A 22,033-nucleotide genomic window follows, 5' to 3' on the forward strand; every position below is an offset into this window, starting at 1 on the left:
CCACTGTTAGTGGATTGTACCGTATCTCAAGGAAATGGGCAAAGGGTGGTGACTATTGAATATTTATCGACTTTACACTAACTCATTCATGAGCGGCCCTCATCGAGCCCTTCCCTCGGCTCTTGGCAGCTCATACTTCATCCATGTATCCTGCGTGCTAGATCGAGTATCCACTCTCCCCAAACTTGATGCAATTGCTCTTGGGTTTCTTTCCACCATGGTCCCACTTTTCATTTGAATGAAAGAGCCTTCATCCATCAAGACCTTTTCAGCCGCCAGCCACCACAACACCCACAGGCATAACCGCGCTCTACATGTAGTAGGCCTGGCCTCCCAGAGGAAATGGAGAAAAGTAGCCGTTTAATTTATGACATCGTGTACGTATGAGCACGGCTTTTGCATTGGCATTTTTCGAGTGGGAACGGCCCACATCCGAGCTCCACCAGGCGGATTTGGTATTTGGTACACGAAAAGCCCCACTCCAGCGCATTTTGCCTGTCTGGCTCGTTGGCCCATCACCGGGTTATGGATGGATGAATATGGGTCTGTTTTGGACAGTTGCCAAGCTCTCAGGACATGAACATGTCCTGATGTCGACTTAAGAAGGGCCTAAAGCGTACAACGGAGGAAAGCTTTACCCGCATGACATGAAAGTTGCTTGGAATTCCCCGTACTCGTCAGTAATCTTATCGTTATATTCTTTGTCGGTAAAAAAGATTGGTCGGGCTTCATCCACAAGGACAATAAAACAAACTTTACCCCGGACATACTTGTCGATTGACCACCGTGTGGCTGAATTGGTGTCGTCCATGCTCATTGACCTTCCTTTTTGTTCCAGTTGGTCTTGTCTAATTTCGAGGACCAACCGTGCCAGTCCTCAAACTCTTCTTTTGTGATGTCCCATGGGCATCTGAGGCCATGTCCAACTGCCAACAAACATATCTTACGCTCTGACATGAACTACATTTATACACACACTCAAGCATAAAAAATAAATCTTGACCAACGTCCGAAGAAAAAGCTGCATTGTGCCGTCTGAAAATACCCTCCAACCCATAGGGCACCAAGGCATTCCATATGAAGCACGTTGAACCGCACACCAAGCTGTTTGAAGTGTGTATCGTGAGCTCAGGAGATGGTTGAAGCTGCAGAGGCAATGAATAACATTGAGGCTTGGGTTTGATTTTCAAACAGTCATTTTCACCAAAGCTTTGTTTATTATTTTCTTTCTCAGAGGCACTTCGGCTCAAAAGAGGAAAACGATCATCGGTTGGAACACTTCAGAGATAGATCTATTGTATGTAGTATAGTGCGCAATAGGGAAAGGGCCTTGCGTCAATCGCTCCTCCTTCTATCACTCCCATTACTTGCGATGGCCCGATTTGCAGTTGTTTGATGGCGAGGAGAGCAATGAAAAAAAGCCATTGCACAAGGGCCTCCAAAGCTCTCGTCTTGTCCGAACCCAAAAGGGATTTCCTTTTACAAAAGATCGGCTCTTTGAGCAGAATGTCCAATTCATGTGAATCCGTCTTCATTCCTGCAGTTAAGATGTATAGCGCCAATAAATAGTGCTGGCCAATCAGAATTGATACAAAGGGACCCATTTTCTAGAACGAGTGGTCCTATATGAGAATTTGGAATTTTAATGGTATGCTTACCCGAAGACGGGTTAATAAAGTGTTCTGAAGGGAAAATGCTTCAGTGAACATTCCGTTCAAATGTAACTATCTTTAGAAACCCAATTCATCCACCGATTTGGGGATCTAAAATTCTACTCACATTTCTGTCCCGTTTCAAAGACAATCCCTCTTACCAACACACTTTTGCACAAGTGCTAGTATAAGGACAGTAATTGGCATCCAGAAGACAACTAGCACGGTTGATTCGATCTGATAGAGTTTGTCACCCATTGGCATTCAGCTCACAAGGTGTATTCTGTAAGCTTACTAATGGCACATACGTAACGCTAGTCATCTGGTCGAAACGATCGCCTAATGGAACTCACTTGGCCCGAGGCCCTTCACGTACCTTCCTTCCAAACTACAGTTGTACATAGCACGTGGTGTTCCTGCTTTGTTTTCTCACTTATGATTTAATTAATGCTCCTCCTCGTGCTTCTTTTCCTCGTCCTCCTCCTCTTCTCCCGGTCGTCGTCCGTCCTTCACTCCACATTCATTAGGGCATCCAAGAGAAACAGAAGGAGAAAGGCCACAAGATAGAGCAAGCTAACTCATAACATACTTGGAAAGACCTTCTGTGAACTCCAGGGCTAAATTCCTCTCTTTGACATCTATGCTATGGAATCATTGAACGAGGAGCAGGGTGGTGAGAAAGAATACCGCCCCTTGGTTGATTAGTTGGAATAGTCTGAATACACTCTCAGGCCCTTTCTGGAACAACGGAGGCGATGTCAAACTTCAACTCAAGTCTTGAACGTAGAGAGTGCTTATACGTAGGTAGAATAAATCATAATCCTACGCTCGTGACTATTGATCTCAATTATCGATCGGATAAAACTATTGAGGCTTCATCATTTATTACCTTTCTCGATATTAAATTTATGTAGCATTGAAACTCACACTCGCCTGATACATCCCTGCATGCTTACATACCAACCAAGTATATGCATACACCGGTAATGTTCAAAGCGCACGACAAAATATGACTGAAGTATTTTGCCCTTGCCACGCACTTCCGTTTCTTTTCAAGCAATAAGCTCTCGAACGCAAGCCATTGAAGCATGCAGGAGTAAATTGCAAGTGTTTACTTCGTAACAAGATCATTCATTCTATTATGTACCTTTCCCCAAAGCAATTCTTGCTGGATGTGGTTCATGAGCTCAAATTCGTCCCAAGTTAAGACTCGACTTGCCAACCCTGAGTAAACGGCTTGAGCAACTGACTGTGAGCTAAATAGGTGTGTTCTTTTAGCCTCATTCATTTCTTTCTCTTTTTTTCTTCCTCGAAATCGAGAACACAATTGTTCCATGCTCGGTACCCCAATGTAGTAGAGTCCGACCATTTGTCACGGGTCAACCAGAGACATCTCCATTATGCAGCCCATAAATGGACAAGTGCTTCCAGTTGTTCCTGGACAAAGGATAAGGAGTCCAAGCTCCCACGGTAAATGCACTAGCCAGAGAAAAGTGGAGCAACGCTAATACGTGATGAGGCAAGGATTATCTTGTGATAAAGAGAACAAATGCCCATAACAAAGAGCCAGTAGTTGGCATGGGGCAGGAGGTCTTTGAAGTTTCCTAATCGCAAAGTTTCAGACTCCAAAGGGACGAGTGTCTCAAATCTCAAATAGGCAGGAGTGACAGTTCCAAGCGCTATAACTTTATATCCAGACAGACTTAATTGGACTATGCTGGCTTCAAGGACAAAAAAGTTCAGTTTGGCCTTTGAGAAATGAACATTTCAATGTATGCCCAATAGTACGTGTCTGTTCGTTTGGTCCAAGGTCCTATTGAGGCTTCTTTAGCTCGCCCGTTCCATTTGGGACGGGTCTTACACCTCCGATCCAAGAGGGTCGATTTGATCGCATCACCCCATAAATCCTTCAATGGTTAGCCACTGGGATAATTCACTGGTCCAATATGTTCTTCTTTGGCTCATCAAACCACACCCCAAAAAAATCAGATGGAGGATCCAATCGAATGAATGGAACTTGGATGGAAGGAATGAAGACGGAATGTCGTTGGTTGCTAGGATACCCACTTTCAAGCCCAGACGCCAACAACTCACTCTGAATTCCGAACCAAGACAGCCCTGATGTGATCAATAAACTATGCTTTCAAGGCTAACTTTGGTTTGTTTCTTCTTCTTCTTCTTCTTCTACGTTGTCGTCTTATACGTACATGTCTCTGCAGTGTAGAAGCATGAAATAAATGGAACTTGGTCGTGACTGTCCAATGTCCAAGATAAGGGAGTGATTCACCTTAATGGAAGCAGAAAAGAGAGCTCCCAGAAAAGGGGACCTTTTTACGTTTCAATTTTCTTCCTGCGAGCATGCCCACCATCATAACGTCTACCGGCCAATAATACCTCGGGATTAGAAAGGCCAAACAAGATATCCCAACTTAGCTCCTTCTTGGGAACACGACAACAACAAACAAAGGTGTCGTCGGCCTTGAATACGAACATAATTGGGCCTTGCTCTACGCACTATCCTCTTCCCTCGTCGCATACGCCTATTCAGAATCGAGGGAGTGTTTGGAATCGAGCATTGGCAAACCAATCAACTTGGAAAGAAGGCACACATCCGCACATACATATACGTATTATATTAGCACCTTACTCTGGAGGCTTACCGTGGTCGGTCGAGCTTCCAGTTTGGAGTCTGGTCGGTGATTGAGGTGGCTTCCGAAGTCGTTAACACAGATTGACACAAGAGGGATCTTCGACACGTTGGCAAAGAATGCGACGTCTTGAGCGAAAATAGAAAATACTGCCTCTCACTCTCCTTCCCAACAACAACGGGACAGTGAAGTGCTTAAAGTATTGGTTGGCTTCACCGCCAAACTTAAGCTTGTTCTTAGTTCTTGGCTTGAATCTTTCGGAATGATCAGCCAGGCCCTAAAAATCCAGCTTGTGGCTGGCGTCTTCTTAGCGTCTCGTCCAGAGAAAGGCCGAGAAGTGTGTGCGTCCAAAGAAGCGGACGAGAAGGCGTTTGAAGGCCATGAAGCGGCGAGACTCGGAGCGAGGCACCAAAACAAGAACCACTACTTACGCACCACACGTATCTCAACGGGGGAACGGGGAAAAGGGGAACCCGGAGTTCGTTTCAATGCAAACTTGTCTCAAGAGAGGGAAAGAACAAGGGGAGGCAAGGGAGGAAGAGTCCCTTTCAAGTGTCTTGGGAGGGGAGTCCGGGAGGAGATCGAGCAAAAGGAGCAAGATCTGTTGGCATCAATGTGCTCAAAAAGTATGTATGCTTGCGGGCATTCATTTGATATTCTCTCCTTCTGGGACAGGATGTTTCATTTCCTGCCATGAAGGACGGCCTTGCCAGTGACATGATGACCTAAGCATGTTCTTAGGCCTCCACTATGGTTGGTCGGAAGGAAGGTAGTGCTCTGTTTTCTAGGGAAGGCAGACATTTCCATTTCGGGATATTGTCTTTGATCAACCCAACCAAATATTCGAGGAGAATACCGTGCATGATGAGTTTTTCTGGACGGCTTCTTCGCTTTTGGAGCATTTGATGCCCTGATGCTCGAGGTTCTCAAGCCTTAGAGTTGCCTTGATTTGCCAGTACTTTTGATTACGCTATCCAATTTCAATTCCTGCTTTACATTTCTCACAACAAATACTTACTACGATTAGAATTTGACTTCCAACTCGGGTATTTGAACCCCTGACCCGGCAGTCAGTCGTTCCTCAATAAAAAGAACAGAATACACTTACAGTTACTTTGGCCAAAATGAGTAATGCATTGTTTAAGCATTCATGGTCAAAAATGGAATAGCGTTAGTCCGGTACAGTTACTTTTCCCTAAAATCTAAATGGCCAATATCTCTCGACTATTTTTGCATCATGCCCATGCTTACACATTCCTGATCAATAGAATGGTCATTTATCTTATAATATGCCGAATGTTAAAGGGAAATGCAACCCATTGGGCAAATATTTGCAAAAAGTCAAATATTATCAAATAACCGAAAGGAAAGCCTGAAAGGAACATTCAACAATGTCCACTCTGCCTATGAGTGATAAATGCTTATTGCTGAAGGTCTGTTTGCCCTCAAAGATTCAAGTTTCTTCCGTTGTTAGAAGAAAAGCGGAAAAAATATAAGCCGCTTTGGAGGTCGAAAAAAAGAATGACTCACGAATAATTTTTGGGTCTTTTGATTCGTAATAATTGGACAATTTTTTTGTACAGTTTTGTGTTTACCGTTCCTGTTCTGAGTCGTTAAGTTACTATTGCCTTGCCTATGTATGACACTTGGCGAGATAATTCTTGTCCTGTTCGCTGCAGCCTTTTAGACGGCTCGGCTAGTGCACTAGATGATTATTATCATTGTATCTTTTGAATTTGTTCGTATGGAGTGTCTCAAAAGAAACGTATAGAAGAACACCCAATTTTGTCTCTCTTAACTCAGGATTCCATCAGACGATTTCAGAAGATTTCAATTTCAGTTGATGTTCATTCGAAATACAGGTTCATTTTAATGAAGATGATATTATCTCTGCTGCCTTTTGTGAGGTTTGTAAACTTTTTTGAGTCCAAAAAAATATCGGAGTTGATCTTATAGTTTGCTCTTCCGTTTCCATTGCAGCACCCTGTATAGAAAGGTTATATTATAAGACAAGCTGTGGGCAACAGAAGAACATGTCATGTTTTGGTCGGGAATATTGGAATGGTGTTCTCGACCTTGATTGTAAGAAAACATTGCGGAAGATCGTTCCAATATCAGTTTTTGAGAATAAATCGAAAAGAGGAGCCCATTGCAGGTACTATCCACCGTCAATAGCGTCGACATGACAAACAATATCCTTTCCTGGAACCTACCAAAATCTCGACTCGAAAACAAGAGACGGGGTCTCCTTCTGGCCTGAACTTTCCACCTCAATGCAAGTCCACGAGCGATGTCTCCAAAGAAGAGGACCAATGCAAAAAATGAGTCCGAGGAACGTCAACGTTTCATCCAATTTCGTCACCCTAACAAGGACCATGTCATCCTAAACAAGGTCCTACAAACAGCTCGAGATGGACTCGAGATGGACCCTCTTCATAGAGTAACCTGCTGCCCACACATCACTCAGATTGGAATAGATTCAAAGACTTTTGGCCAACGTTAAATGGGCCCTTTTTTAAGGCTCCTTAATTCTCCTTAATTATTGGTAGTAATAACTCAAGAGGACATTTTCGGTTATGCTATACCAGTAGAATGCGTGATAAGAATCACTTAGAAGCAACGAGATACTGTAAAATGTAAATGCCGTGGTGTGTTCTGGCCATTCGGAACAAAAGTGGATGGGAAAATGTGGCAATTACACGGTTTCCTCAAACAAAGACGAACCATTAGCCTAACCATTGCTTCCTTGTCAGTTGCTATTTTCCATTAAATCAAGTTCAGCGCACATTGATGTCAGAAAAGCGTCTTTCTAGGTTTCGTCCTTAATATTTGTTACATTTTTTTTTTAACTTGCTCGAGCGTTATTCGATTTTTTTTTTTGGCACAAGCCACGAATTTGCAAGTCAAGAGATTGTTGAAAGAATCATTTTTCTTTTTCGTCTTTGTAAATACTCCATGTAAACGACCAAGGTAGGAAACATCCATTGGACTATCACAACTTGTTTTGCTGTGGACCCACATCAATAAACTGCTCATTTATTCTCGATATGAATGCATGTTCAACCAAGCTGAAACGTTATGGTAATAAATGTGGGAATGATGCGTGTACGTTATTGGTTGGCGTCAAATTGTCGTATGCTCATAGTCAATTAAATTCTTTATGGACAATTGATGGCGGCGTTAGATTTACGTAAATCTACTCTTATCTTCAGTTTCCATTCTGTTGCTCATAAACTGATCCATTCTGTCGAGTCACTTACTATGCATCAGGTTGACGTTGTGATGTGAATTTTCCTTGCCCTTGGGTTTCGTTTTCCATGACACCATGAGGGTGGTGGAATAGCAAAATATGTTTTCAATGGACGTTGCTTTCTTTCCTCGAAGTTAATAACAATGAGATTTGAGGAAAGTCTAAATGGTCGGAAACGCTCTTGACGAGCCCGTTTTTTTTCATCAAAACAGATTTGAAGAGAAGAGCTCATGAGGGCTGACCTGAGCTTCTCTTCAAATTAGAAGGCATGAAAAGGCCGAGGAGTTTCATCTGTTGATTATGATGACTTTTTGAAGTCCGAATTTGGATAAAGTATTGGATGCATCGAGTTTGCTGCAGGCCGTTGGGTACACAGTTTTATTTTGTGATAACAGTGTTTCAAAGTATGATTTTTACTCGAGCGACTGGATACTTACTTTCTAGTCACTCATGAACTGACCACATGCACAGACATTTGCAAATGCAAATTTCTCTTCCTACCAAGACCCATTAAGGCATTAGGATCTTCACTAGAACTGGATGGGGCGAGTCCATCAAAAGTCGGACTCGTACGAGTCCTTTGCTCTTTTGAATTTTTTGGCCCGCCTCGAGTCTTTTACTACAGTCAGGTCTTGCAAAAGCACTCGCCTTGCGAAATTCTAAGACAAAATTGGATATTCTTTTCTAAAGGAGTTCGGACTCGAGCCCTTTTTAAAAGACTCGAGAGCACTTGGACTCGAGTCCGGACTCGCCCCAGCACTAGTCTCTACCCTCCACTTCACGAAAAAACTTCATGCAACTGTTGAGAGCCATGGTTGCCTCAAAAATCCTGGATTTTCTTAAGATTTGAAAGAGTATTGAAATGCTGCTACCAAATAATGTGGCCCTAAGTTCAATTTATGAATATCAGTATAGCCAATTCAAAATTAGACTTGTCTTTTCATGTGATTGGAATTTACGTATTGTACTTGGGAATCATCATTCAAATATATACGGAGGCCAAGAGCAAGGGAGAAAAAGAAGCAGGTCAGTTTTTTCAAAATCTGCTCTTTAAGTTTCGGATGGATGATGGGCAACCTCTTATTTTTTCTTATAATATATAATGTATGTTTGTACTGCCTTCGCGAGCTTAGTTATTTCCATTTGTAAACTGGTTTTGGGTACATGGTCTTGATTGGACCTGAGCGATTGCAGCATTGCAGGGCAGTAGATGAGGCCATGGGGAAATGATGTGGGGAAATGATAGCTAATTTGCCAGCACCTGTCATGCACTGATTTTTGAGGTGTTAGGGCGCAGAGCCTCGGTTTGAGCACTCCAAGTACGTACATAGTTTTGAGGAAGGCTGGTAGACCAATGTATGAAACAAATTCCACTGACTGGGTCAACCTAAAATGAACCTCTGGAACTTTGGGAGGGCCTGTCCCACCATTTATACAGCATCTCTTTGAACAAAACCTCCATTAACCAATGCTTTCAGTGATTATGCTTGAATTCCTTTGCGTTGTTGAGAGCATAAACCGAGTGCTTTAATGTTTTGATTACTTTTACAGGCTAAGGTGGTTTCGTTGAAGAAAAGGTATTTAAAAATCAAAACTTGCGGCTAACACAATAACTACCTACCATTGGTTGTGCCGTTTTCAATTTGTTTTATCATGCGTGAAATTGCGAAAAATTGTACTTGATACGCATTCTGATCATGCACATATCTTATTTATTGTACGCGTAGGTGAACTAATCACTTTGGCAAGCATTTTTTTCATTTTTTTTTGTCGGCAATCACTGACAAGGGAATGTTCTAGTGAATTGTAGATTTGCTCAGTAAATGGGAAAAAAACACACTAAAAGGGCATTTTCAAAAGTATAATCCTTGATCAATCGGAATTGACGGATAGTTTTGGTTTTATTTCAGAATGTCATAGTGGTGTTACCACGCATCCATACTATTTCTTGCCCTCCTTGATGTCTTTGGCGAGTTTTCTGACGCAGTCCACAAACTGCAATTGAGCCACGGGCATGGCCAAATCCAAGATTGAGGACGGGATCCAGCCCTTGTATTCGCAATCCATCAGCCAAATGAACTCGCATTCGTTGTCCTTGCCCGGGATGGGCCTCACAATTTGGGCTCCAGGTCCATTCCAAGCCCTGTCCATGGGATATTTCCAAGCCAATCAAAATCTCAATCCCAGGAATAGTTCCTCCCTACACGGGATCTTGGGACCTTACCTGACCACTTTGGAGCTCTTTGGTCCGGGAATGTCCACGGAGCATCCGCCTTGGACGTAAGCATCGCCTTTGTACTCGTTCTTGAAGATGAAGATAAAGTCTCGCGCGGAAACGACTCCGTTGGGTCCGCCGGCAGCCGTCACTTGGTACGAGATGGCAACTTTGTCGTTCAATTTCTGCAATCAATTATTCACGCGTCAAACTTTGTCTCACGTTCCGTGACACTTTCGTGCTGCCCTGTGCGCTCAGTTACCCGCAAAAGTTTATGCTCCGTGAGTGTGGTGTTCCACTCGCACATCTTCTCGGTGTCTTTGAGGTGTTCAATCAACTTGGCGGGGGCAATCTCCATCTTAGCCTTGACTCGATAGATCTTCTTGCCTGCAAGAAGAGACCACCTTCTTATCAAAATGAATCCTTTCATAAGCCGGTTTACCTAACGAACGACCCCAAGTGATTGGGTCTTATCCCATCGGATATCGGATGGGATTATGATGCGAGGTGTAGGAACGTACCTTTCTTATTCTTCTTGGACACGACCACGTCCCCTTGTTCACTCTTCTTTTCCTCTTTCCATCCATCCTCGGAATTGACAATCTCCCAGGCTTCATCCCAAGCCTCATTCACAATCTTGAGAAGCTCGTCATCCTAGAAAAGAATTCGAATCATCAACAACCACACCAACTTTCGGCCTTTTACTCAAGGGACCCTCGATGCAACATGTGCTTGGGGATGGGATGAATGATGACAATGTGTCCACCTACGGAGAGTTCTTTGGGAGCCATTTTGGGGAAGTGCTTCTCTGTCGTCGAGTGAATTCACAGTCTGAGAACGCTTATAAATGTATAAGCAGCCCACACTTCTCGTTTACTTGTCGTCGGGATTGGAGGAGATAAAGCGAAAGGGTCGAAGTACACCAAGGCGCTTATCTGTAAGAAAATATGGCACAAATTTGACATCTGAGACGGGATTTGAGTACATTTGTTTTCCCGGTCTCTGTTTATGTTGTCGGCCGCCGTCGCCGCACACCCGCACCCACATATCCCACATATCCCACTCAACTAACTCTCTAAACAGTGACTTTAGATGAGACTGTAGGATACAATGCATATGCTCTGCTTTGGTCAGATCGGTTTCTTTGACGACTTGATTTGAATGAACGGGAAGACAGGCCTGGTGAATGAGGTCAAATGCACATATGATTGCAAGTTATCGCTTGTCTTAATCGCCCAATAATTGAGACTGTACTTTGATACACACACCTAGACTCGAGATTTTTACACAAGTGTGAATATCCTTGCTGCTAGCTTACCCAAGAAAGGGATGGATGGTCGCCGATCTTTGGACCTGTTGCTGGATCACTGGGCGTCGCGCAACTGAACACTCTGGCAGGCAGGAAGGAGACAATGACACCATGAAAGCCGGTTGGGACCCACCCTAAACTGAATTATGACATGATCACCACCAGCTTCAAGTTTACATTCAATGATGGAAAGACAGTTAGGGAATAAGTGCTGCGGCTGAGAGACTCGTGGACGGAGAACGATCACTGATCGGAAGCGTAGGCTGGCACAGGTATCTATTTCGTTGGTGGTGATGGTTGAGAGGGAGATTATGTAAGAATGCGAAGTCGTCAGCGGTGTGGTCAATTAAGGGAGTTACTACGACCAAGAACGATCAGGATCACGCCATTTCGGTCAGGGTGAGATGTGTACTCTCGGGCGAGGGCTGAATGCATTCATGTCTCAGAACTCCCCCTATTGGTAAACGGAGACCAGACACTCGTACATACCTATTTGTAGGTAGGGGTGATCCATTCGCTTGTCAGCTGAGCGGAAGATCTGTGACTCTGAACTGCCCAACCTGTATCGAGTGCCAAACTTAAAACATATATTTTTCAATGCAGAGGGTGAACTAGAAAGATCAAATCACTTGGACACATTTCCCCGGTTTCTTAGTCGGTGGGCGATTGACCTGGTTGGGCGGGCATATTAATGATTGATGCGAGGAGCATCTCAATTAGACTGATCTCGCGCTCACTGGCCATGGGAGACCAATGGCTCAGGCTATTTATTGAATGGTACATGGACATATTGCACGGGGCAACCAAGGGCCCATCATATTAATAGTAATAATAATAATAATAATAATCGACGTTGTAATGCAACGCCCTTTCAATTCGTTGAAAAATAGAGCACTACTATTCTGTATCAAAAATAGAGATAAGGCGATAAGCGGTGCCACGTCAGGCGACCGGCCTTTATATTTGGTGGATAGTGGATGGGCCTCAGGCTACAGCGGTCCAAGGGTTCTTTGGTACCAATGGGGCGGCTCAAAGGCAGGGGGTATCACATGAGGGCGCACAACCAGCCCCGACAATGAGTGCGCTTTTTGCGCCGCTGTTTGCGTCGTTCGCGCTCCTCGCGTTGCCGCTGTGTCTGTAGCCCGACCAGGATCGCCTCATCAAAGACTTCCTTTAGATTGCTCTGGGTCAGGGCTGAGCTTTCGATGTAGCACACACAGCCCACCTGGGCCGCGAGCTTGCGCGCTGTGTCTGTAGCCCGACCAGGATCGCCTCATCAAAGACCTCCTTTAGATTGCTCTGGGTCAGGGCTGAGCTTTCGATGTAGCACACACAGCCCACCTGGGCCGCGAGCTTGCGCGCCTCGGCCTCGGTGACTGGGACCTCGGCCTGACGGGCCAGCTGGGCGGTGGCTTGGGCGTCGCCGCGCAGGTCACTTTGCGTCCCAATGAGAATGACGGGCGGCATGCGGCCTTTGGGATGGGTCCGCTTGAGCTCGGGCACCCACTTTTCGCGAATGTTGAGGAAGGAGCTGGGTTCGACCACCGAAAAGCATAACAGAAACACATCGGTGTGCGGGTAGGCCAAGGGTCGGAGTGAATTGAAGTCGTCCTGACCGGGCGTGTCGCAAATCTCGAGTTTGACGGGCCGGTCGTCCACTGTGACGGTGGCATCATAGGTGTCGATGGCCGTGGGCACGTACTCGTTGGGATAGCCGTTGATGGTGTAGGACACGATGAGCGAGGTCTTGCCTACGGCTCCATCGCCCAAAAACACGCACTTGATCTTCTGGGCGGGCGCGTTGAGCCCCAAATCCAGTACGGACGGGGCCACCCAGTGAGCCGGAGGCATCGGTGAGACGGCGGACGGGGAGGTGGACGGAGGACGACCCGGGGACGGGTAATGGGGCGGGTGGTCCCCAGCGGGGACATATGGCGATTCGGGCGGCATGCGACGATCAAGCTGGCGGCCTAACGGACACCTGACCCATGTTTAGGTGGGCCCGAGCCCCAAACCACGGGCAATGGGGTCCAGGGTGTGAACGGGCGTTACCACTTCACGGGCCCGATGATGGGACAGGACTTGGCGCACCACAGACTAGGATGTCCATATAAGTGGGTGTGATTGGATGTTTGTGGGTGGGTCACAATGGACGAGGCCTTATCTCCTGCCTGATTGGCAGATTGACAGACAAGGCTGAGAAGGCTGAGAAGGCTGCTGCAATCTTATCGGATCCGCCGATCAATGAGCGGACTCCACATCCAACCCGAAGAAAAAGGAAGCTTCACTCAATCAATACCAATGGCCACGAACTGACATGCCCCGTCCGGTCTGGCCTCGGGCTGGCCTCGGGCTGGCCTCGGGCTGGCCTCGGGCTGGCCTCGGGGTGAATGGCCTGAGCTAAGGGGTGGTGGTTGGCCGCATCCGAGGGTCCCAGTGCGGTTCAGATGCGGGGGTGGGGCGATCGTGTTTTCCCTGGTCTCAGGTATCACTGATCAGTGATCACCGCCCGAGTTGCTTGATGGGGGCCAGAGCCAACCCGACACAACCCGACACAACCCGCACAAACACTACACGGTCCATCCGAATCCGGCCAGCATGCCTCTTGTAACTTCAGCTTCCCACGAACGACTGTATGTAGTATGCCCAGGCCAACAGGACTGCCAGCCAGGGCTTCGTATTTTAGGCCAGACTCGGGCTTCAGTCCAGTTAGAACCTGGAGAGGGGCCATGCCAGCCGTGACAATATGACAGAAAGAGAAGCGTAGAGCCCAATGATGGGTCGGATGCCCGGGTTGATCCATTGGGCTCACAACTCATGTGTAGGTCGGACTGGATCTGAGGGTAAGGGTCTCGAATTGGGGCCTAGGGCTTTTGATTGGCTAGACTGATGGACCTGATGGGACTAGACAGTGCCTCCGTTTGTCCCACTCCAATTATCTAACTACGCTCAGTCTGCTGATCAGGGCTGTTCAGCAAAATGCAAATATGTCTTTTCCAACTTTATCCCAATTTTTCAATTATGTTCTCATTGCGCGTACCACTTTTAAATGCGAAAAAACACTCTGTCCCGTCTGATTGGGGTGTCAGCGGTCTGTGTGATGAGAGCAATAACGCGATATGGAACCCCAATGTGGTAACACTGATCGTGGCTCTTTGTGTTGATGCAAGGTAGGGCCACACAGGTGGTGGGAAAATATAGAGACTCGCCATCTAGCAGACGCCTTCGAGCTTGACCATCGACCTCTGACGATCGCAGTTTGCCACACCGTAGAACACCTTTTAGCTTCAAAAATAGACTGAAAAGGCTGATTATGAATGGAATATCATAAAGCATGGTCCATCAACGACATTAATACACTTAACTGCGGGGTGATTGGAAATATTTCATTTTCGTTCCGTCTGATGTTATGCTCAATGAGTCCAACGTGATGCGGCTCCATTCATGGGACAGACTAGGGCTAGGACAGGCATGCCAGTGGGTTGGAACCAGTCCGCGGTTCATCGGTTCGCTGTTGAACGGACGGCCTCAATGGGTGGAATTAGAACAATCCTACGCTGAATTAGTAGTCAAGCCACCAATGGGTAGCTTTATCATTTCACCATGGATATATGTATAGTGGTAGCTTTAAGATCACTTCACCATGGAGATCTGTAGTGCTACGAGTCATACCCACATCCAGGAGGGCCAACCAATATTTTTTCTCATGGTGACTTCGTTTCCTCCGACACCGGCGGGGTCAACTGATAGGACGGAGGCCTGCTGACAGCCAAAAATGACACCGAGCTCGCTGAGGTGACTCAGAATTGTTCAATGAATCTAGTGGAGGGGTTAAAAGTCGCCCTGGATGCGGATTTCTGGGCCAATACTAGAAACAGCATCCAGACCGGACCCAATGCAACCCATCTAGAAAAATTCACCCAAGGTTCAGGCAGGCTCATGGTCTTAGCTCAGTCTGGCTGGCTCATCAGGAGCGGACCTGGACCCTTTTCGTCACCCTGATACTATTGGGTTATGCTGCAGCTGTTGGAAAGTGGCTGAATGACAAGCTAAACTGGCTCATCCTCCTCCTCCTCCTCTTTCTGTTCCTCTTTGTATTGTCATTGGGTGGCCCCTTCCTTAGGCGTCTGTCTATCTATCTATCTTCCTTGATCCTCATCCACCTTAGCCACGCTTGCTTAGTGTTTCACTCCACCCACTCGATCGACTGGCTTGTCAAGATGCCCGTAGAATCGGCGGTACCCGTAGGTGGGACGGGCGGTGATGGCCCGGGTTCTTCATCGTCGCCGGCTTCGGCCGTGGTGCCCTTATCTGAGCGACCTTTGGCCAAAGTCATCGTCCATCCCTTGGTCTTGTTGAGTGTGGTTGATCATTTCAACCGCATGCGGAAAGTGGGCCACGCCCGGCGTGTGGTGGGCGTACTACTGGGCTCGGTCACCTCGGGCGAGGGCGGCCAAGGGCGGGTTTTGGACATTTCCAACTCGTTCGCCGTGCCCTTTGACGAAGACGACAAAGACGGCGATGTAAGAACACGCTTTCATCCTTGGTTTTCATCCTGGAGCTGACCTGTCTCTTGCTCTGATTGATTAGGTGTGGTTCTTGGATCACGAGTACCTCGAGAACATGTACAACATGTTCAAGAAAGTCAACGCCAAGGAGCGCATTGTGGGCTGGTACCACACCGGGCCCAAACTCCATCCCAACGACATCAAGATCAATGACCTGCTCCGGTCGTATTGCGAGAAATCGATTCTGGTCATTGTCAATGCCAAGCCCAAGAATATTGGATTACCCACCGAAGCTTATATAGGTAAGAACCCGAATCTTGAGGGACGTTGAATCTGAGATTGATCCTTACTTGGCTTGTAGCCGTCGAGGAGATTCACGATGATGGCACCCCCACCTCCAAGACCTTTGAGCATGTGCCGTCTGAAATTGGCGCCGAGGAGGCGGAAGAAGTGGGCGTGGAGCATCTATTGCGCGATATCAAGGACACCACTTTGGGCACGTTGTCCCAACGAATCACCAACCAACTCATGGGCTGGAAAGGCTTGAACATGAAGCTCCACGAGATGAAGCAATATCTCCAACAGGTAAAACCAACCCGTGCTGATCGAGTGGTTCACACATCCCGGGCTCTGACTCAACCCTGGCCCTCCCTTCTTTCAGGTCATTGATGGCAAGCTGCCCATGAATCATCAGATCACTTATCATCTTCAAGACATCTTCAACCTGCTGCCCGATTTGGCCGATCCCGATTTCGTTAAGAGCACCAATGTGAACACCAACGACCAGATGCTGGTGGTCTACACGGCTTCACTCATCCGATCGATCATCGCGCTTCACAATCTCATCAACAACAAGCTGAGCAACAAGGAGGCCGAGAAGAAGGAAACCACAACCACCACCTCCTCTGCGGCCGGAAAGAAAGAGGACAGTAAAGAGAAGACCTCGAAAGACGAGGCCAAGGACAAAGCCAAGGAGGAGAAGAAATAAGCCACTCAGACCATTTTAGGTCGACTTCATCCCCCCTCGTATATCCAGACAATTCATAAATAAACCAGCAGAACGCGCTCCCAATGAACGCTTGTTTGTGATTCACTATTTAATGTGGCTCCACGGCTCCAATAGAGGTATAAAAATGTCAAGTGACTGAAGGAGTTCAATTACCAACGAGTTGATTTCGGCCATCGTCCTCGCCTCTCTCATATTATGATAGCTGGAATAAGCTAGTGGCTCATGGACAAAGAAGTACCCGAGATGAGGTGCTACACGACGATCAATTCCGTCCACCAACGTGCTTCCCCCTCATCGTCCCCTTGGTGTCTCTCTCTTTCTCTCTCCAAAGTCATTTATCTTGCTGAGGTCATGAAATCGGGTGTATGTGAGTGTGTTTGTGTTGAGGAGACTATCCAAAAAGGCTCAGTAGGGAATTGGCGTAAGCCATCGGCTTCACATTGGGATGAGGTACGTGGACGTAGGAGGTGAATTCTGGCCGGAGATCTCCACCTTTCAGGGTAATGAAGGCCCCTTTGTTGCCCATAGTGTCGCAGTAGTTGGGAGCCGAAAACACCGTGATGCATTTCCCATCGTGCATGAGCTCATAGCCATTCTCCTTGACTTCGTGACTCCGGACGATGTAATCCAGGCCGTTGTTCTCGAGGAACCGCTCTGTCACGTCCGGCCCAAATTGGCAACCCACGCCCCGTTTGGAGGCGGACCGACCTTGCATTCCTTGCGGATCCGACCACAGGAGCTCGCACATAATGCCTTCTTCCGGAGGCTGACGATTTCTCTCGGTTTTACGGATGTCATCGAGGGTTACCCCGTCCTGAAAGGGAATTTTACACGAAATTGAATTGAAGAGTACGAAGAAAACGGAATGAGCACTTCCAGTTTGTGGAGGTGTTTGTGGCTGACTTACGAAGTGATTGGGATATCTCTCCCAATCACCCAGAGTGGCAGCATGATTGATCTAGGAGGGCAGACATTCGTGGACAACGGGAAGTTCTACCCCGTCCTCCGAACAGGGCAAAATTAATTACCCCTGTCTGATCCAGGGTTGGTTACTTATTTTTTCCACACTATTATCAAAATGATAATTTGACAAGTAAGCTCACCTTGGAGAAGAGTCCTCCATGCATGACTAGAATTTTGTTGTTGATACAATGGGCCAAAGGTAGCCAATTGTAGACCTCAGTGAAAAAGTCCACCATTTGACTCGAGTACTTGGCCTTCACTTCTCCCTCGAAGCCGTACATCTTGTTCATGTTCTCAGACTCGTGATTCCCGCGACTCATGAAGAAGTGATCCGGGTAAAGAAGCTTGAAGCCGAACAAGGCAAATATGCATTCCACACTGAACGAGCCCCGGTCGACAAAGTCGCCGTTGAACAAGTACGGATTCTCCTCCGAAGGCTGACCGTTCAAACTGAAGATGTTCATGAGGTCGTAGTATTGCCCGTGGATGTCGCCACAGATGGTGAATTTCTTGCCATCACCCACTTTAATGTCCACCAGGGAAGACTGGGCCTGAAAGTATTGCTTGATGTCGTAGAGGATCTTGAGTGCGAACTTCCGATGAAGCTTCTTCTGCGCCTTGAAGTGCTCCAATAGTTGCGTCATGAACTCGACGGTGACTTTGCCCTCTTGCAGTCGAGGCCCATCATAGCTGTCCTCGACGGTGATGCCGTCAATGTCAATTTCGTCGGCCACAGCCTTGACCTTCTCCTCGATGGCAATGGCCTTGTGGAAAGCGATCGTCTGCACGATCTTCTTGCATTCCGTGAACTTGGTTTTGGCGTCTTTATTGGCGGGTATGAGCTTATAGACGATCTCATANGCTTGATGTCGTAGAGGATCTTGAGTGCGAACTTCCGATGAAGCTTCTTCTGCGCCTTGAAGTGCTCCAATAGTTGCGTCATGAACTCGACGGTGAACTTGGTTTTGGCGTCTTTATTGGCGGGTATGAGCTTATAGACGATCTCATAATCCTTCAAAGCCATCTTGTACTTGCCCAGGGCCATATGAGCGGCCGCTCGGCGGTAATAGGCTTTTAAGTAGTTCTTATCGCACTCGATGGCTTTGTTGGCATCTGCGAGAGCGTAGCCGAAGCTCTCCACTTTCAGATGAGAGATGGAGCGATTGGCGTACAATACGGCATTGGTAGGGTTAAAATCGATAGCTTTCGAGTAGAGATCAATGGCGTCGGGATACTTTTCCAATTTGAACAACTCGTTGGCCTCGGCCTTGAGCTGGTTGGACTGGTCCACGTCGACCTCGGGTTTGGGCCGATCCACCTCCATCGTGTCGGGATTTTGATCGGTCATGATCAAGCGACTAGTGACAATTAGGAATTAGGACAAGGGGGAAAAGGCACAGGCCGACACCACGGAAGATCACGGAGAGCGTCGTCAAATTAGCCAATCTGAAATTCAAAATGCATCAGTGGGCGCCATAAGCCGTGATTCAGACCCAGGCTTATCAAACTTCCGGCCAGTGCGTGTTTTCATGCGAAACTGGGACCCTTCGACGCGTTCACTTGTCATCATCATCATGCCTAAATCGGTGGTCCGTTTTCTCTGTATTCTGGCTGTCATGCCGCAGATGGAGGCTCGAGCCACTCCGGCTGCGATTCGAAGCGAGCTCATTCACCAAGTGAAAGCTTTAGAGAAAATTTTGCCCGTCATCGAAGAGACTGAGAAGCTCAAGGGCCTGATTGAACAACTCGAATTGGTAAGTGGGACCGGACCATCAGGACCCGGGCTGGATGCCTGGATGGCTGGCCGCCTGGCCGCTCAACGATTTATGAATTGTCCTCCCTCCGCAGGATACTCCGCCCCAGGACGACCACGACGATTTGACGGCATTATCCCGGGCCATTAATGCCCATCAACATGGTCAACGTGGCATCTATGACCAACTGATGGACGACTATGACTTGACCGAATACCCCTACTCCGACTATGATTACCCGCTGGAAGGCCAGGTTCCTGGAGTTCGTTTGGATCCCCTGGATCCCCGCCTAGCCATGTGAGCCTACTCTTCAAGACCGACCCACACCTACTGGAGCTATGCTGATCTGGGAAAATTTGTCACCTGGGACGTGGTCCTTCAATACATTTTCATTGAATCTGGGTCGATCGATCGGTCTATCCTGACTGGCATAAGTAATCAGGCCCGCCAGGCCACGCCTTCCTTTCAGCTTAAGGCTAGCTTAAAGCCGGGCATTGAGGGCTCTGCCTTCTTCCCTCCCCGATGATGACCTAATCCACAGATTTAGAATCGGACGGGGGTTCCGGCCCGTCGCCAGCAATGGATGGACCACGGCTGGTCCAATCTCCAAGTGGGTATCATCAGCCCGGGGTGCTAGGCGTGTCTCTCGAACCCTCCATGTGCGTGTACGCGTGCGTGTGGGGGGCTTAGGACATTAAGACACGCTCGAAGCTCATGGACCTACCTCTCTACGGACTGGGGTTGAGCTGGATCTGATGAGAGCGCGCCGTGGCCGTCTGTCGAGACTGGCGATCAAGTTCCAAGTTCAGAGTCCCAGGCAGGTTCCGTGGTCACCGACCCGCCATTGCCATCTCCACCCAACGCCTGAATTTGAGCATGGAATCAATGAACGTAGACGTTTGGGGCGGCCCTGGATCACTACATACCCCACATACACTCAGTAGCCTCACTGCCCTGCCTAGGTCTCTCTGGGTCGCTCTCTGTCTGCCAGACAGTGTCGGCCCATCGGGCTTTCGCTCGCTCGCTGGCCCGTTTTCTTCCTGACCACCAGTCTCCCGGCCAGGCCGGGGCATTCTCCATGGCCAAGGTTACCTGGCGGCTAGGCCGGCCGGGACTCATGCTTATTGCCCAGCCTTGTCCGGCGATATTTCCATCAGCTGAGGGAAATCCGGCCGTCCAGGCAGGCCGGCTGAGGACCGGCGCTCATATAATCTAAACAAACCTCGAGGTTGCGTGAGAAATAGTCATTATGCCGGGAGACTCAACGGGCCCAACCAGTGGTTATGAATAGTCACCCACAAAAGAAGTGGTTCGTAGGTCGAGCAGAAATGCGAGAGGGGGGCATTAACCGGTATTTCCCCCTGCGTCGGTTCACTTCTTTCGTGAAACTTCTATCATTTCCGCTCGAGGCCCAAACAACGTAATTTGTCGGAGATTAGTTATGAATCGGACCAGGATATTTCAGGGTATTTCGCTCATGGGGTCAACCGGGCGGCCGTTGTTTCCCATAGGGCTAGTCAAGTAAACGTCTTCATGGACAACTGACGTTATTCCATGGAGTAAAATCAAAGACAACATGCCCAACCCACTGTGCATGCATTGGATTTTGACATTTTACATGCTTGTTTAGACAATTAGCATTGTGATATTGAGCCAATTTGATAGTGCGTTCACTGATTAACACCAAACATGCTCATTTAGTAGGGTTTTGTAACACAACTCGCTCAAAATCACTCGATTATTGAAAATTCAATGGGCGAATGGTGCGAGTTGACTCTGTTGTTTGTCTTAGTTCTCTTCCCCAAAATGCCCAAAATCAGGGTGCCGGACCACATTTTTCCTTGCATTTCCTTTGATTGACATTCCCTATGGGTTCAGTCCTTTCGCATCGTGAAGTTTCTACCATTTCCGCTCGACGCCAAGGCAACGTAATTTGTCGGAGATTAGTTATGAATCGAACCAGGATATTTCAGGGTATTTCGCTCATGGGGTCAACCGGGCGGCCGTTGTTTCCCATACGACTTTGATATGTCTGCTCCATGTTCTTGCCTGCCCTGGAAGGCTCCAGATATCATGGTCGCCCTGTGATGTTGCCCATCAAATCTGCCATCAACCCGTCTGATTTCCACCCGCTCATTAACCTGAACCATAAATTCTGGCGGATATGGCTGGGCTGACATATGATATCTTGCAATATCATTTGATTGAAACCAAGTCTGGTTGGGTTAGGCTCATCGCAAACCTGATGACGAAATGCTCGATATATAGTGAATGCGGGCTCAATTTTCATTTGATTTTCATATCGAAGAGAGCATCCCAGACATCTCTTCGTAAAGCAATAACCGGGCCGTGGGTCCAATGTGTTCAAAGAGCAATTAGTGAGTTTCGTTTCATTTCGTAATGGTATGGATTCCAAATCCCTCTTGATAAGCAAGTAAAGAAGAACGCAGTCAAAAATAGATTGCTTCATGAAAGCATTTGACATGTACGTGTACCTGGTAAAAACTTCTTCCCCGATTTGAGTGCCAAATCTGGGACTTTACTTTGGATGAATGGTTTTGCTGTTATGTCGGTGTCCGTTCTAGTAATCATTGACGATATTGACCATTTCCTTGCCTTCCGTGTATACGATGCATCCATTTTTCCAAAATGTCATCGAAGAGCATTTAACTTTTTCCATATGCTAACAACAAATATAATTCTTCAGGCCTGGAATTTCTCCAAT

General features: G+C 47.3%; 6 protein-coding genes across 6 annotated transcripts in view; 2 read left to right on the top strand and 4 right to left on the bottom strand.

The window, feature by feature from the left end:
- The window catches only part of LOC131885397 (uncharacterized), a gene marked incomplete in the record, with an annotated part of 12,329 nt that extends 7,736 nt beyond the window's left edge, over window positions 1-4,593 (bottom strand). Inside the window, 1 exon segment of the mRNA XM_059233431.1 lies at window positions 4,313-4,593.
- A 4,803-nt stretch (window positions 4,594-9,396) lies between these two features.
- LOC131885405 (stAR-related lipid transfer protein 3-like) lies at window positions 9,397-11,518 on the bottom strand. The gene is made up of 6 exons (XM_059233438.1): window positions 11,084-11,518; window positions 10,536-10,700; window positions 10,287-10,419; window positions 10,028-10,152; window positions 9,775-9,950; window positions 9,397-9,693 (listed from the first exon to the last, which is right to left on the bottom strand). Exons 2-6 carry the CDS (start codon window positions 10,554-10,556, stop codon window positions 9,492-9,494), a joined length of 657 nt encoding a protein of 218 aa, XP_059089421.1. The 5' UTR covers window positions 10,557-10,700; window positions 11,084-11,518; the 3' UTR covers window positions 9,397-9,491.
- Window positions 11,519-11,801: 283 nt separating this feature from the next.
- Window positions 11,802-12,907, bottom strand: LOC131885403 (cell division control protein 42 homolog; the record flags this gene model as incomplete). The annotated part of the gene is given in 2 exon segments (XM_059233437.1): window positions 11,802-12,299; window positions 12,416-12,907. Coding segments are annotated over 2 exon segments (672 nt in total), but the record flags the coding sequence as incomplete, so codon positions are not given.
- A 2,195-nt stretch (window positions 12,908-15,102) lies between these two features.
- LOC131885401 (26S proteasome non-ATPase regulatory subunit 7-like) lies at window positions 15,103-16,654 on the top strand. Its single transcript, XM_059233435.1, has 4 exons — window positions 15,103-15,597; window positions 15,665-15,884; window positions 15,944-16,167; window positions 16,244-16,654. Exons 1-4 carry the CDS (start codon window positions 15,295-15,297, stop codon window positions 16,568-16,570), a joined length of 1,074 nt encoding a protein of 357 aa, XP_059089418.1. The 5' UTR covers window positions 15,103-15,294; the 3' UTR covers window positions 16,571-16,654.
- Window positions 16,655-16,656: 2 nt separating this feature from the next.
- LOC131885408 (serine/threonine-protein phosphatase 5-like) lies at window positions 16,657-20,194 on the bottom strand. The gene is made up of 4 exons (XM_059233442.1): window positions 20,033-20,194; window positions 18,555-19,000; window positions 17,695-18,408; window positions 16,657-17,405 (listed from the first exon to the last, which is right to left on the bottom strand). The coding sequence occupies exons 2-4, from the start codon at window positions 18,900-18,902 to the stop codon at window positions 16,983-16,985; spliced, it is 1,485 nt and encodes a 494-aa protein (XP_059089425.1). The 5' UTR covers window positions 18,903-19,000; window positions 20,033-20,194; the 3' UTR covers window positions 16,657-16,982.
- Window positions 19,092-19,710, top strand: LOC131885406 (uncharacterized). Its single transcript, XM_059233439.1, has 2 exons — window positions 19,092-19,308; window positions 19,403-19,710. Exons 1-2 carry the CDS (start codon window positions 19,129-19,131, stop codon window positions 19,607-19,609), a joined length of 387 nt encoding a protein of 128 aa, XP_059089422.1. The 5' UTR covers window positions 19,092-19,128; the 3' UTR covers window positions 19,610-19,710.
- Window positions 20,195-22,033: the final 1,839 nt, after the last annotated feature.

Source organism: Tigriopus californicus, chromosome 8 (assembly GCF_007210705.1).
Source record: "Tigriopus californicus strain San Diego chromosome 8, Tcal_SD_v2.1, whole genome shotgun sequence".
NCBI classification, from domain to species: domain Eukaryota; kingdom Metazoa; phylum Arthropoda; class Copepoda; order Harpacticoida; family Harpacticidae; genus Tigriopus; species Tigriopus californicus.